This window comes from Nanorana parkeri, unplaced genomic scaffold (assembly GCF_000935625.1).
Source record: "Nanorana parkeri isolate BGI_ZX_2015 unplaced genomic scaffold, ASM93562v1 scaffold1284, whole genome shotgun sequence".
Taxonomy (NCBI): Eukaryota; Metazoa; Chordata; class Amphibia; order Anura; family Dicroglossidae; genus Nanorana; species Nanorana parkeri.
The window spans coordinates 365,752-381,749 of NW_017307552.1; the positions used below are offsets into that span (position 1 = coordinate 365,752).

A 15,998-nucleotide genomic window follows, 5' to 3' on the forward strand; every position below is an offset into this window, starting at 1 on the left:
ATTAGTTCCCTCCCCCCTGACACTGGGGCATGTTTTTCCTCCACCAGTGTTAGTCCCAAAGTTAACTATGGTACACCATGTGCTCTGCTAGTAAACCCCCCAATTTACTGCGTTGCACTAATAACACCACAACCTTTGATTATTTTGGCGCAGTGCATACAGCGCAATTGACATCAGTGTGGCATGCCAAGTATGCCACTTTTACCCTTTTCTCTTACCCCCTCACACTTTTAATAGAACCCAGGTATGATATATAGTGCAGCAAAGTGGAAATAAAAATAACAAAGTGGGAACAACATTTTACATGTTTTGTCAGTAAAAAAGTTGTAAGGAGTTGGCAACCCTGACTGCAAAGCAGAAAGCAGAGCCCTCCTATATTGATGAAAATGGCAGCACTCATCTGCATATATAATTACAAACTATACATACAAATACATCTTTAAGCATGCACTGCTGAGACTAGTTACATTAAGCTAGTTTATTTTGCATGCATATCTAACAAAAAAACCCACCATAGTTCTTTTAAAGATTTACATGTGACCTACTTCTTCTTGTGATCAGGAAAAAAAGAAATTGAATTAATTGGTAAACTGGGCAGACTGGATTTTATTCCTGCTTCCCAATTCACTGACAGGACTGGGATAAACACGGTTCTGTGATTCACAACTCATATAGGATGGTTGTATATGTCATCCATGGTGGACATGTAGGTTGGGAGAAAGAAATACGGTAGAGTTCAGATTATTTATTTTCAGATGCAAAGACTAAAACATACAAGTAGTGCAGTTTCTTTTGTTATGTCTGTTTAGTAAGGCCAAAAAATACCCATTGATCCTACCACAAATCCAGTACTGGCCTGTGCAGGGTTATCTCAAGCAATCTGATCAGCCCAGTTCATTTCTGTAAACTACAGAACATTTGGAAACGAGGCAAGGAAAATATTCTGCAGCGTTAACACTGCCTGATCCTAGACAATTATCCTTCTCCACAGATTCAGTACAATAAGGCCGGGTTCACACATAGGAAGCACCGCTTTTGCGTGTTTGTACGCGCGTGTTATTTGTGCGTTGTCCACACTTTGATGCGCGTACATGAAGACGTGCATTTTGACTGGCAGCTTATGAGACATTGCGGGCAATGGACGAACGCGCATGTAAAAACGCAGACATGCACAAAAATATGCAACATACTTCGGCCACACGTTATCAGCCGTTTCGATTGCAGTCAATGGGGCACAATTTTGCTTTTAACTGCCCAAAGAAGCTCATGTACCTTTTCGTGCATTTTCCTGCTGGCGTTTTTCTGCTCAGGTGTGAACAGGGGCCATTGAAAATCATGGGATTTCTTGTGTTGGGCATTTAAAAGCGCTTTTCCAACTGCTTAAAAATGCCCTGTTGTGAACCAGGCCTTAGTAAGCGTTGTCAACTTAGGACAAGAAGTGTGTTACTGGCAGGATCACCAGATAAAAAAGAAAAAAAAAACACGAAAAACTGCAACAACCAAATGTAAGATCTGGTAAAACCTGCAATATATTACATTTTGTTCTTCTGTTTACATTTGCTTTACGGCATAACTAAGAAATAGTTACAGATGCAACCACCTAAACTCTACCTATTCTTAACAAAAAAATGTACCTTCCCAGATATTTTGGTTTCAGGAGAATGTATATGTTTATTCACTGTGAAGACACCTCTGACAATGGATTTACTGCAGGGAAACTGATCAGCCAAAAAAATTGGGCCATCTATTCCCTAAAATATCAGTCTGGGCAGATAGGATTGTGCTTATGCGTACATCCCAACATTATGACATGAAATACAGGAGGAACATGTTTGAACACAAGGTATATAAACATAAAGGACACACCCTCATCAAACCCTCAATTACACCAACCAAAATTTGTTAAAATTTCGTCCCCCCACCCCATCACTACCATTATATCAGCCTTATGAGGCAGTAATTTAGGTAGGTGGAATGGAAATGAGAGGGGTCTAATTATTAATGTTTTCGCCCAGGATTCTCACTTTTTTTTTTCCAACTGGATTCAGCTTGAAAAATGTGTGAAAGTTGTGTGAATTTTAAGTTAAATCATTTATAAATAGAACACTTAGCAGTTAACTTTTTTATTTTATTTTTTATTTTATAGATGTCTATACATCAGATCAAAAAGACGGACTACTGGGAATGAATGAGGGGCTGGGCCGGAGGAATTTGGTTCCAAAAGAGGGACATCTTGGAGATATGCTAATGGAATTAGCTTTCAGTGATTGGATTTTCCAACATCCATCTCATACCTCAGGCTAATCTTAGAGCCTCATATGAGAAAAAGCCAGTTACTTAACTGAATCGCTAGTTTAATTTCCCAACTGAGCCATTTTGTACTGATTATCTAAAACAGCATAAAAAACAGGGCGTTTAAGGTCATGGGCGGGGAGGGGGATGCTGACTGGGATTAGGAATTCCCAGATAGACCTTAAAAGGTGAGCAAAAGCCCCACTTGCATGCATATATTAAAAGCTTGAAGTCAAAGGTCAGTGGATAAGCAGTGGCTTTGTAGGAAGACATTTTCCAAGTTAGGGGAGATTTATTATGTTTTTTTTCCACCAAAAAGTTTCCCCCCAAAAAAAACACACAGTTGCAGAGGTCGGGTTTAAACTTTTTACCCCCTAAGCAACTGTTTTGTGCCGCCCCTTCCTACCTGACTTAATTGGTAAAACTTAGCATTAAGCTGGCCATACACCAGAGAAAATTCGTTCTCAGAATGTTTGTCGGACTTTTTAATAGTTGATGGTCAATTTTAACCGCAGTGACAAAAAAAGTTGAAGGATGGAACATTTTTCTCAAACTGACGAAATTCTTACAGTGAATGTGGGTTTCGTTTAGGAAACTCCATTTATTTAAAAAAAATGTAATGTTAAGTCAAAATGAAAAATCAAACGAAATTTCGGAGGACATTTGTGAAGTCTCTGAAAGCATTACGATATGGTCCAGAAAGATCTTTTGTAGGAGCGTTTCATTCACCAATCTACATTGGTATGGCCAACAAACAAAATTAAATAAATAGTCACAGAGCACACCAAGGCTGGGGACATGGGAATGTGCTACCAACAGTCATCAACATTTGATCTTGGCTACATGCTGCCATTAAAACACTGACACCATAGGACATGGCCTAGTTGGCTCTGTGGAAACCTGGCCCTTGGCACAGCTCACCACTTGTTAAAAAAGCAAGAAACCTCACAATGAAGAAAGAGTAGCAGTACTAGAGCAAGCAGTAGCCATGAAGCTGCTGGGCAGAGTCAAATATAAGTCATTGTTCACTGTGGCAGCGAGTCATGGATCAGCAGAGGCACTGGACATATGGACAGGTCTCCTTCCTACCTAAAAAAGAAATACAATAAAAAGAGAACTCTGAGGGGAATTTATAAAAACTGGAGCAGACAAAATCTGGAGCAGCCGTGCACGACAACCAGTCAGCTTCTCTCTAATTTTCAAAGCTTGACTGAACAAACTGAAGTGAGAAGTGGTTTCTATGGGCAACTGCTCCAGATTCTGTCTGCTCCAGTTTTGATAAATTCCCTTGTATGTTGCTAATGCAGGCCTTCTTCTGAAAATTCCAGTGGCCTGGTTGTCATGCTAATCCCCTAGTTTCAATACCGAGTCATAAAAAGGAGAACAAATATGCAGAATGTGAAGCCAGACCTCCTGGGCCTGGGTCAAGGACTCCGGGAGCTGGAAACCAGCAGAAGAATTAAGCAACTAGCATTTTTAAAAAGAGGTTCGAAACAATGCTGCATTTCTCCTATGGCAGGTTTCTTTTTTAGAAGTTTTGATTGGTTGCTTTGAGGGTACAGCACTTTGCTCTAATGAAGGGGCAGCATAGTGGCTTAGTGGTTAGCACTTCTGCCCTGCAGTACTGGGGTTTGAATCTTGGTCAGGACTCTATCTGCATGAAGGTTGCATGCTCTCCCTGTGCTTGTATGAGTTTCCTCCAGGTACCCTGGTTTCCTCCCACACTCCAAAGACATGCTAGAAGGTTAATTGGCTCCGGTCTAAAATTGGCCCTGAAAGTGTGTGCAATAGAGACCGTAGATTATCAACTCCTTGAGGGCAGGGATTGAAGAAGAAAAAAAAAAATAAGTGTTCCAAGTACAAGGTTAAAGCCCAACTCCAGCCAACACTATTTAATTTTGGATAGAACAGGGAATGGTTGGAACGTCTAATAAAGTGTTTAGTGTCATATGTTTATATGTTTACCTATTCAGGTGATTTCGCATGAAATCTCCAACAGTAAAGCTGGCCAAGCACCTATAGATTATCTTCAGATTTTCTAGGGTCAAATGGAAAAAGTGCAACTGAATCCTCTGTCTATGCTAAGTGGGAGATTCCAATCTGATTGGATGCAGGCACTGTTCAGGTGTTTGGACAGCGAGCGGGGCCGACAAGCAAGATACTGAAGCTTGGCCCAGCGGGAGATTCCTCCATCCACACAGTTTAGCGTAGATGGAGGAATCTGTTGCACTTTTTCCATCTGACCATAGATAATCTATAGGTGCATGGCCAGCTTGGAGTTAGATTTTAAATCAAGTACATGTGCATGGCTGTGTAGTACAGAAATAGTATTTTGGATATCTCTCTCTGAGAGTCTGATTTATGTAAACAGGAAGATGTGGCTTGCTATGTTTGTAAACTACCTGTGCATGATCATTTCCTGCAAAAAAACAAAAAACGTTCACATGTATCCACCGAGCTCTATCATTTAGCAGGGATTAAGACACAATGATTTTAGTTTAATATTCCTGTCCACCCAGTTACATGACAATATACAGGAAGACATGCTGTGTTTCTAAACACAATGGATATTACACAGACTTTAACAAGGTTATTCACAAAAAGGTGAAGAGTTTGGAGAAGGCAGGAGATGTGAACAATCTAGGTCAGACAACATAGCTGATTTGGAAAAAAATCTCCAATTCAGCTCACTTTCCAGTACAGCTATGTTGTCCTAGATTGTTCACTTCTCCTGCCTTCTCTAAACTCTTCACCTTTTTGTGAATAGCCCTGTAAATATTTATGGATTAGCCAGGTTGAAGGGAGGGAGGCTGTAATATAACACTCACTTATATTAACCCGGTTCTGTGGGGCTCTGTTTTTGAGTCCAATGTCCTAGAGCCACTGTGGCCACACTGGTGAAGTGACATCAACAGAAATTCTTCAGGAATGTAGATGAGGACTTTGCAGACATCGGCACCAAGCATCCAGCCCTGGTGCTGGTCATGTGACCCAACATGCTAGAATCATGTGACCCGTCTCATTAAGTCACTGATTACATTGCTTAATGGTCAAGAGAAACCTTTTAGCAAAGTAGATCACCAATGGCCACCTACATATTCCAGGGTTGGGTACTATAAGTGGGTATATAGAAGACATTTTAAAGCTGCTAAACAACCTCCAATTACAGAAATTCCCTTATTTCCTGCTGCCACAGTTTGCTTGCATGTAGTCATGCACAAGGGAGCACCAAACCCATGGCTTAAGTGTCCAGTATTTTATAGATTCCAACTATAAGAAAGATGAGAGAGAAGAGGTAGCCAGCACATTTTAGTGGCTCAACAATCCCCCTTCATCAGGGCTACAAAAAAAATAGACAGTAAAACTATTAGGCCTGGTTCCCACCTGAACGTTTTGTAGCGCGTTCAACGCTCGACGAACGCTCTACAAAACGCTCAAACATCTAAATCCCATTGTATTCAATGGGTCTGGTTCACACCTTGCCGTATTTCCGCCCGTTCGAACGCGATACAAAACGGCCTACGCCCAAAGAAGTACATGTCGTTTGGTCTCGCGTTTCCATTGGAATACAGCCAAGTAGCCCTCGGAAACGGGCGTTTGTCGCGGTAAAAATGCGCGAAGCGAAACGCGCATATTCAATACGCCTAGGTGTGAACCCAGCCTAAATAAAAGGAAGCACATATGAAAAGGTGCTCCCTTGTGCTTGACTAGAAACATATTTCTTAAATGGATGAGCCCTGGACTCAGGGAGATCCCTGTTTATGTGGGTAGCAGCTGAACCCAGGCTATTGGGCCTACACATAGATACTCCACTAACCACCTAGAGTCCAGTGCCACTTTAGGTTGTTTGCAGTTCACATCAACTCTAACTCCCATCCTAAATCACAAAACCTAAACAAAAAGGAGGGAAGGAATGCATTACATCCCAGTTGCTAACCTGTTGGCCTAGGCATGGCTGATGTCACTCAACCTTCTCATGCGATCATGGTAAAGCTGAGATTCCAAATGTCATGAGAAGGATCTACACCATGCAGACTAGATTTCGGGCAGTTATACTAGAAGTGTTTCAAACACATTGAGAGGGTTATTCACAAAAGGAGCCGAAGGATCTAGCCATAGCTTTGGCTGATCCTTCGGATCACTTTGGCCGCCGGAGCCCTTCGGTTCAGTCGAACCGAAGGGCTGCTGTACAGGCTATTGACTATAGCTTGTACAGCAGGTGAACGGCTCAGCTGGGCCGAGCACATATGCTTTAACTTGGTCGTAGTCACAGCCGAAGCGGGGAGAACAGTCTGCCGAAGCAGACCTTTTTCCCCACGAGTGACAACTGGGCGGGACCAGGCCATGCATGTGGCTGATTTTAGCCGATGTACGGCTGGAATCAGCCATGCAGAGCCGAAGTGAATAGCCGAATGCCGTTTGGCTTAGTTCGCTTTGGCTCAGCAAATTCACTCTGCTGCCTTTGGCAGCTCAGTGCAAAACCCTCCAAATGTATTTTTTTTTTATAAATTTATAAAACTGACTAAAAAGCTCCTTTTATATTTGCCTGACATTCATTTTTTTAAATCAAAGATGCAATTATGTCAGAACACTAAAAACAGCTCTCCCAAAACCGCAGCGTATCTCACCCTGGAAGTGAGTCATGTGACCAGCATGTGTGTACACCGAAAGGACAGAACTGGGGAAAAGGTCCTTTGTGTTGTTGGGAAAATGCATCTAAAAACGACGGGAACACAAACACGCTGCATCTGCCACATCGTTCTTTCACATTACACAGACTATACAGGTGAAACTCGAATAATTAGAATATCGTGCAAAAGTAATTGCAGTAAGTTCTGCAAAAGGGGCCCAAACCAAGTGCTGAGTACATATGCATGCTTGTACTTTTCAGAGGTCCGATATTGTTCTATGTACAATCCTTGTTTTATTGATTGCATGTAATAATCTACTTTTTTGAGGTTGTGGATTTGGGGTTCTTGGGGTTTTCATGAGCTGTAAGCCATAATCATCACAATTATGACAAATCACGGCTTGAACTATCTTGCTTTGCATGTAATGAGTCTATCTCATATATTAGTTTCACCTTTTAACTTGCATTAGTGAAATAAATGAACTTTGCACAATATTCTAATTATTCGAGTTTCACCTGTATAATGAGGAAATATAAATGGGGCAAAAGTAATCATGAACAATTATTGGAATTAAAGACAGAATTTTCAAATCAAAATTAAGATAGGGGCTACTGGCCCCCCACTGAAAATAGTATCAACTGTGATATTTACATATGAATAGATCACGCTATTTACATATGAATAAGCCAGGACTAATTCCCCCCAAAAAATTTCCGCACGTCGCTAGAGTGCTCAGGTTGCACTTGAAAAAAAAGGTGGCAACCCTAGTGGTACAAGCTGAAACTCTTCTTTTGGCCTTCCACCCGGCATTTCTGAAGACCCCATAATGAGTGCAGCTCCTGGATTACCATGTTTGACCCCACAGTTCACTTTATTCAAATGATCAAACCCAGAGCTCCTTACCCCCAATGTGAGAGCAGAGCACTTTAAGGGTATCTATGGTCAAAACCTAAAAATAAATCTGTATTTCTATATTGAATTTCAAAAAGTTCTATCCCTCTCCCAATAACCATATTGATCTAGAAGTTTGTAAACTTCTTTATTGAAGATGCCCATATTATGAACTTCAATGCAGTGGCACAGTTTCACTCAGCCCTGTGAATATATACTTCCTTGTGTCACCACTCTCACAGAGCCTACCTCCTGAACTACAACTCAACATCTGAAAAGTGCAACATCATTATTGTTTGCTGTAAGCAATGCATGATGGGATACATAGTCTTGAGAAATGGAGATTGCATCGCATCAAGCAGCAGGGTAAGAGACGCAAAGCACACTGAGAACCAGGAAGTTGGTGAAAGTGATGGGCAGAAAGAAGGAAGCACTCACTATATACAGAGGATTTTTTTTTGAATAAGCTTTGATTGCATTATCAAAAACAACTCTAGTATGTATTCCCAAGGACATCCCGAGGCCGGGTGTCACCCGGAGCAGTTACCGAGGCCAGGTGTCACCCGGAGCATGCACTGAGATTTTAATGATACCTGCCGGCGGCCATCTTGGTGATGGACCCCGGCAGAGAGAGGAGGGGACAGTCACCCGATAGGATAAGAAATGCCGCCGAGTCCCCTCCTCTCTCCACAAACTGTCAGGCACTCGGTCCATGACCGAGTGCCAGACATTTTAGAGGGGGGTGATACCAAAATGATTGTCAGTCATTTTGGTGTCACCCCTCCAATGGTGTCACCCGGGTGCACCCCCCTTGTGATGCCACTGTGTATTCTAATTACAATGCTGATGTTATAACAGGTTAGTATATTCCGAGACTTTAGAGCTCCTTTAAAGAAGAAAAAGACACTGGGCCAAAGGTCACAGGACCAGGATGAGATTCTGCTTCTAGAGACTGTGTGTGTATGAGCCCTAAAGCACAGAATTTTTGTGATGGTTCCCCTTTAGCAATCAGTCACATGTTACGAAGCCCAAACAGCGACTCTTCCAAAAATAAAAAAAGCAGAACTTACCGAAAACAACCCATTGCTTAGACTCAAGTGACAAAAAATGCTATTAGTCACATAAGCGGTCATTTAATTTCAATTCCCTACACAGACATATGGTCCTTCAATCCCACAAGCGCATAATGCAGATTGCAGACAAGTCCAACATGGCATCTTCACCAAAAAAATAACAGCTGCCACTTCTGATTCATCTCTCGCTCTCCGTACTGAATTACTAACAGCACCTGCTGCACGCCCCTGCTAGGACACAAACCAGCTCTATTTCTGTCCTCACACAAGAAAGCGTTCTTCATGCTGAGTGGAGTACACCAACAGTGGTGACTCGGTACTCGGGTCAGGCCTTTTTGGGCCAATAAGGTCATAGTGCGCCAAGCACATTGAAGGGGCTTAGGTGTTAAAAGTGTGGCCAACAGGGACATTTCCTTTTGCTCATGGCAAACAATTGGCTTCCACATCTCAAACTTGAAGTCCTTTTGATGTACATCATTAAAAGGCAACAAAACATGTGCAATTCAAAAGACTGGAAAGGTTATGTTTCCTTAACATCATTTATTTAACAGCTAGTAGGTTGAATCAGACCAAAACAATAGACAACAGGTGAAGTAGTGCCGCACAAAGAGAATGAAAGATCAAGGTGTTGTAAAAGCTCTTTTGTATTAAAGGATAACCAAGTTATTTTAAGCCTAACTTCAACCAAAACTTTTTGTAGAGTAAAGCAACAGTTTCACTTAAAGTAAATGTAAGCCAATGGATCTTGCTACGAGTCTCCTGGAGCTGCTGACATCACATCAAAGATGGCGGCAGCCGGCAAGCAGTCTCAGGGCTTTTGGATATCTGCTCAAGGGAGTAAATAACATGGTAACTCTTGCAGTGGGGCTACTCCCCACACTGCAAGGGTTCAGTGCTTGTTTTTGTCTAGGTACAAAAATAACAGTTCTACTCACCCGCTGCTCGGGGAGTGCTTGCTCTTAGACCAGTCCATTCTGTCTCACTTCCCCTCCGCGCCAGCGTTCTAAGGTCCAGTGAGCCATCATATCCTATACACAGGGTATAGGACATGGGGACACCGAGGGACCATCTAGGGTTGCCACCTTTTCTTCCATCGAAACTCGAACACTCCATCGACGCACAGAAATTTCTTTGGAGAATGAGTCGCGGCTTATTATATGTAAATAGCGCCACCCATTCATATGTAAATATCACAGTCGGGACTATTTTCAGTGGGGGGCCAGTGGCCCCTATCTTAATTTTGGCTGCCCCTGTCTGCCTGACATCTTGTGTCCGGGTTTCCGCTGCCATGAAACCCTGACACAACATTTAAAACCCGAACTGTCTGGGTGAATCCTGGGCAGGTGGGAAACCCTAAGACCATCGCTGCATCGGAGGGGGAGAAAGGCTCCAGGGACCGGTCTATGAGCAACCCGGTATTGAGGAGCTGGCGTGTATAACTTTGTTATTTTCATCCCTAAACAAAAACAAGTACTTAATTCTTGCAGTGCAGAGTTCTGCTTTAAATACACATATAGTCTTATAGGAAGATTTTTGTTGTAATGAATGGTCCAATGACAGGGTTATCTTTAGGGTTACTGTAGACAGTGGCAATGGCTAGTGATGTCATCTGAGAAACATTTTGATGTTTCCTTGGTAGTTCCGAAGTAGACAATAGTGCAGATGTCTGTCCTCTTTCTCTCTCTCTGGATGGACTTTATAGGCAGTTTATGAAAGAGTCTATTGTATGCAGGGAGAGTGATACACACGCCTTGATCTGCTGACTGCACGGAATCCAGTAACAGCTGCTCTGTTCAACCAGTTTTCTGTGCCAACCCTGATATATGGGTGTGCAAGTGAAAGAAGCCGCCAGTATGCATACACAAGCGTGAAAAGGAGCCTGCCACATACCAGCCTGCAGAAGAGGAAGAGGGGAACTGTTCACACCCTTCACTTCTTCCTGCCTGTCTACTCACTGAGGATCAAATCATCCAGCTTTGGAATTACAAGACCCATTCTATCATTTATGGATAGCCCTTTAGAATTTTTATTTTCAATGACTAAATAACACAGATGAACTTACACGGTGCGACTAAACTGTTTTGTTCAAATGCAGCATGCGTTCCGGTGTTCATTCACAGCATCTCTGTGTAGTAGAACCCTGCTACTGTTCTCTGGGGTTTTACTAAGTGACCATTAACATGTATACAAAAAAATAATAATTGCAGCTGACTAGTTCTTAGATGTGGTGACTGCATTAGTTTTCCTTTTTTCATGCTGTTTTCACTTTATTTTCACCTGATAACGGTGCAGGACCCGTGCATCCTTTATCGCTGCAGCAGCTAAGTTCAGCAATGCTGCCTTAGGGCAGGTTCACACCATTTTCCGGACCAAATGGTGTGAACCTGCTCACAGTTCCAGTGCATTGCAGACCAGACAAAATGAGACATGCAGTATGTTTCTGCTCTGGTCTGGAACGGTGGTGTGAACAGAGGCCAGAAATAGCACAGGGATACATTAGGATGCATTTTGGGTCTGGAAACAATCTGGTCGGGTCTTGAGACGATCTGGATGTGGTGTGAATGGCCCCTTAGGGCAGGCAGAGCGCACTTCGCATGCACAGGTCTTAAGAGAGGGGAGGGAAAAATGTTTTTAAAAAATCACCCATTACAGTGATACAGGGAGCACACCAAATCACAGGCAGGATGGTGTGGATTGCTCCTAGTAGTAGCTTTTCAGCAAATATACTTATCTGATCCTTGGCCCCGCCTGGCTCTGGACCAGTCACTGCAGCTTCTTCTCCCCTGCCCTCCAGGTCCATTGACTTGCATTAGACGAGAGGATGCCAAGGGGATTTCACAGTCAAAGCGGAGGGGGGGAGAGATGAGTGCCAACTGCCGTAGGACTTAGGGTAAGTATATCTGCTTAATTCTATCCCCCTAGACAAATGACCACCTAACCCTTCCAGTGCAGTAGTAGCCCCACTGCAAGGGTACATTTTTTAAATTATCCCCCTTCAGCTTTAAATCCAGTGTAACAATTGCAAGCAGCAGTATGAAAACACTCCACTTCATCACCATGAACTCAGAAGAACTGTAATGTTGTAAACATAAATGAATTGATGTTTAAACTTGTAACAAATTAGTATTAGTTCACATCCATAGTAGATTCATTCCATACATAGCAAGTGACTGTAATCAGTGGGGTGATGGATCTGTTATTCCCCGTCCACAAATGCACAACTTTCTCCTCCAGTGGAGCAGATTATAATCCAGTTTAAGGTAAATATGGTTATCCAGAGGGCGTGCATCCAGAATCAGAAGGCACCTTCTTCAACTGTCTGGGCTACAGTGCACATATTTTCACGCTACGTAGAGCTACTTTTGGCATGGACTTCGTAGCTGCTACATTGGGCTGTATCCAATCAAAAGCGGTCTTGATGTGACATAATTCCTCTTCCTGTTTCCTGCTTATGTTCTTGCTTATACTTCTGTGCAAAAGTGACACTTCTGTAACGCGACAATGTCGCACAATGCCGCTCAAATACGAGCGACATTGAGCAACACCTTTGAAGTCTATTGGGCCAAATCGCGTGAAATCTGCCAAAAATAGGTCATGTTCAAGCGACAAGCTTGAGCTACAAGCTACAGGCGACATTGAGCTGTGATATGTAAACAGCTCCATTGAAATGCATTGGACAAGCAACATTGAGCTACCTTGAGCTGATATTTGAGCGATTTTTGAGCTGAAATCGCGCTACAAAATCGCTCAGTGTGTATGGGGTAAGAGCAAGCTGGCTCTGAGGATCGGGTGAGTATAACTTTGTTATTTTTTAACCTAAACAAAAATGATCACTTAACCCTTGAAGTGCAGATGTAGCCCCATTGCATGGGTTAAGAAAAAAGTTTCCCCCGAGTTCTGCTTTAAAATAGGTGTCGTGACTGACATGCAAAAAAGAAAAGTCCACCACTGTACCTGTAAATGTTTTAATGTAAGTGATGCAAATATGGCACAGTAAGCCTGAAAAGTCAAATTAAAAGATTGCAAAAGGTTCTAAACATGCGCTCACCAACAGAACATTTCCCCTTTAAATTAGGCCAAGGCGGCATATTCTAGCAGCTGACGTGAGGATTCGGGTCTCGGTAAAATAAAATTATTATAGAAATAAAAATAGGCTGCCCCAGTTTAGTGGGGATCAGAGGGAGTGCTCTTGCCAGCATAGTGCAGGCTGGATTGCAGCTGGGAAAGCATCAAACATCTGCTAGCCATAAAAGGTGTCATTATCACGTCCCATTTGCCAATCTGCTGTGAACAAACTATTTTCTGAGCTCTGTTTGCCAAGTCTTGAAGGACGAGTCCCAGCGTGTGCTTGTGATTGCTGGCACCAGCGACAGTGGTAGGCTGAGAAGGGATTCTTCCAGGACATCAAAGGAAGAGCCAGGTAATGCCTCATCCGTGTTATTAAAGGGAAACTGGTATGAAATCAGCGGAAAATGTATGCTTTCATCTACAGTGATTATGAAGTCACATGGTTAAAAAGGTACAAATGTACCCCGGCTTCCAGCAATGAATCAGCTGTTTATCTCATCTCTGAAGTCCTAATAATATAATGAAATCTGTTCTTGAGCAGCTGCTTAGGAATCAACCCAATGGCCACCCTCACTCTAGATATCTAAAGTAACGAGTCGTACACTATGTATCTTATTATTTATGAGTAGGCATAGCAGTGAAACACAATGGGCCAGATAAATGGAGACTTGTTATTTTGGTGCATCGCATGTCAAATAATAGGATTTTTGTACACGGCGTAAAATCCTTTTCATTGAAGGACACAGCAGAGATCTTTAAATCGTGACTGTTGGGTTATAGCACCACCTTAACAATCATCAAGGTCTAAAGAGCTCCTCTGTGTCCCTCAATGAACAGAAGAGAGAAACTATTTGGTGCACCGTCTGCAGTTTATCTTGCCCAATGTTTTATCAGAACTGTGACCTACTGTAGTATTTCCAAGCTTTGTTCAGTCTTTGGCACATGGCCATTTGAATCAACTTTCTTATCACTAGAGATGAGGCTGGGCTTGGTGTGAACCCAGTTTGCCTAAGCCCACTCAAAACTAATGATTGGGTCTGGAGGAGGGTGTGGTGGTAAGGGTTTTAAATGGGCTTGGACAAATTCAAGGGGAACTGGGTTCACCCCAAGCCATGGCCTCATCACTACTTATCACAACCTGGGGTGTTTGAGGGGTATATTCCCCTGTCGTAATTTCCGTCCCCCACATCTGGGACTTTCCAATTATTGGGGTCTTTAACATTTTGGTAATTCACTGAGGGAACATGACCCTAGCATGCATTTGTGTGGAGTTGTTCTTTAACCTTAAAGTCCAACCAAAACTTTTTCATTTTTTTAGACAGAGTGGGGAAGGAATGGAAACTGTTTTTTTGTGGTCTGTGGCCCCATTGGGATAATTTCCATCTATTCAGGACAGGGATTGATGGGAAACCGGTCAAGTCATTACAGAAACTGCAACAAAATGCAGTTTTGGTAAGCATGGAAGGGTAATAATAACAACAACAACAACATTGTTGTTAATAATAAAAAGGATAATCATAATAACATTATTGTTATTATTATTGTATTAGTGACTTCCTCCCCCATTTCTTATCCTGCTTTCACAAAGAAAAGAAAAGAAGGTGGAATCTCCAGAACTGGGTCACAGATAACAATTATAACTTGACAGAGATATTAAACTTTCCCTAGTCTATCCAAAATTCAAAATAAAACAAGTTTTGGCTAGAGTTGAACTTTAAACCTGCCAGTGTCAGGCTGTTACTGTATGCACAACAAAAACATAACATATGTAGAATGGCTCACCTTCCAGAATCCTTTCTGCTGTCCATACTGTCTCCTCTTCTCCTACTTCCGTCACTCCCATACTCCCCATCCTGGAGCATGAGGACCTCGACAGGAATGCTAGCTCCCTCACTGCTTGTGCTGCCCCTATGAGACATCCGCTCTTGGCTGGCACGTAACAGAAGGCTGGTCTGTGATGTGCGTTTCATGGCTTGCAATTTAGCCAGTGGCACAATGTCACATTGAGGCGGGCGGTGCCAAACGGTCTGGTTAGTCAGGGCATTGTAGTAATAGAAGCGGCTGCTCTGATGGTCGTACAGCTCCCACCACTGGTTCTTATTGCACTGGCGCACCTGGACATCTGAAGGAGGCTCCCAGCCACATTCTCCAGTGGTCAAGTTCACGTACATGCGCTCACGAGAGCGTGGCTCGATGATCTCCACCCAGTCTGAGCTGCAAGAATAAAAATAAAGATAGTCAATAGGAGATTCATCCTAGTTTGCTACCTGCACAATATTATACTATTGAACTTTAAAGATACTCCTAGATGGAATCTTAAAGAATTGTTCCTCTAAAGAGAGAAATCCCTGGTGGACAGCAAGGTCACCAGAACTAGTGTCCCATTGGAAGATTTCCCATACTGTATATTCCTGTTCTGGTGACATCCCAAAATGTGCGATTTTTTTCACTTTCAATGATAAGAGTCCGCAGGAAAAAGAGAGGGTGAATCTCCCTAATGGGGACACAACAGATAGCTATAAAAACCTGAAAGGGTTTCTAATCCTTCCCCCACCCTATCCAAAACACACACAAAAGGGTTTTGGCTTCAGTTGCACTTTAAGAGACAGTGAAACAGATACCTATACTTAAATGTACTGCTGATCTAACCAGATCACCCTATCCTGCTTGGGTAATCATTTAATGCGTCAAAACCCCCAAAAACATTGTCAGCCATGTCTTTAAGGGCCGGTGCACACCTAGGCGACACCTCACCGCGCTGCAATCGTGCACGATGCCGTGCATGGTCAGGAATCGCCTAGGTGTGCACCGATCGCGCTGATGGTGCCAATATTTTGTAATGGCACCCCAGTCACGCCGGCAGATCGCGCGGGATTCCGCCCGTGCTAAAACAGCCGCGAGTCCTGTGTCGCAAAAAAGGTACAAGCGATTGCCGGGTGGCTGTCACCCCATTGAAATCAATGGGGTCGCGTGGCAATCGCTGCCTGCATCGCTTAGGTCTGCACCGGGACTAACAGAGCAAAGGAAAATGCAGCTGGGGCAA

The 15,998-nt window shown here is 42.9% G+C and overlaps 1 protein-coding gene across 1 annotated transcript in view; it reads right to left on the minus strand.

The window, feature by feature from the left end:
* Window positions 1-15,998, minus strand: part of LOC108797490 (rho GTPase-activating protein 39-like) — an 87,964-nt gene that overhangs the window by 43,305 nt on the left and 28,661 nt on the right. Inside the window, exon 2 of the mRNA XM_018569091.1 lies at window positions 14,738-15,169. Coding sequence (XP_018424593.1) covers window positions 14,738-15,169 — 432 coding nt within the window. The remainder of the gene's footprint in view (window positions 1-14,737; window positions 15,170-15,998) is intronic.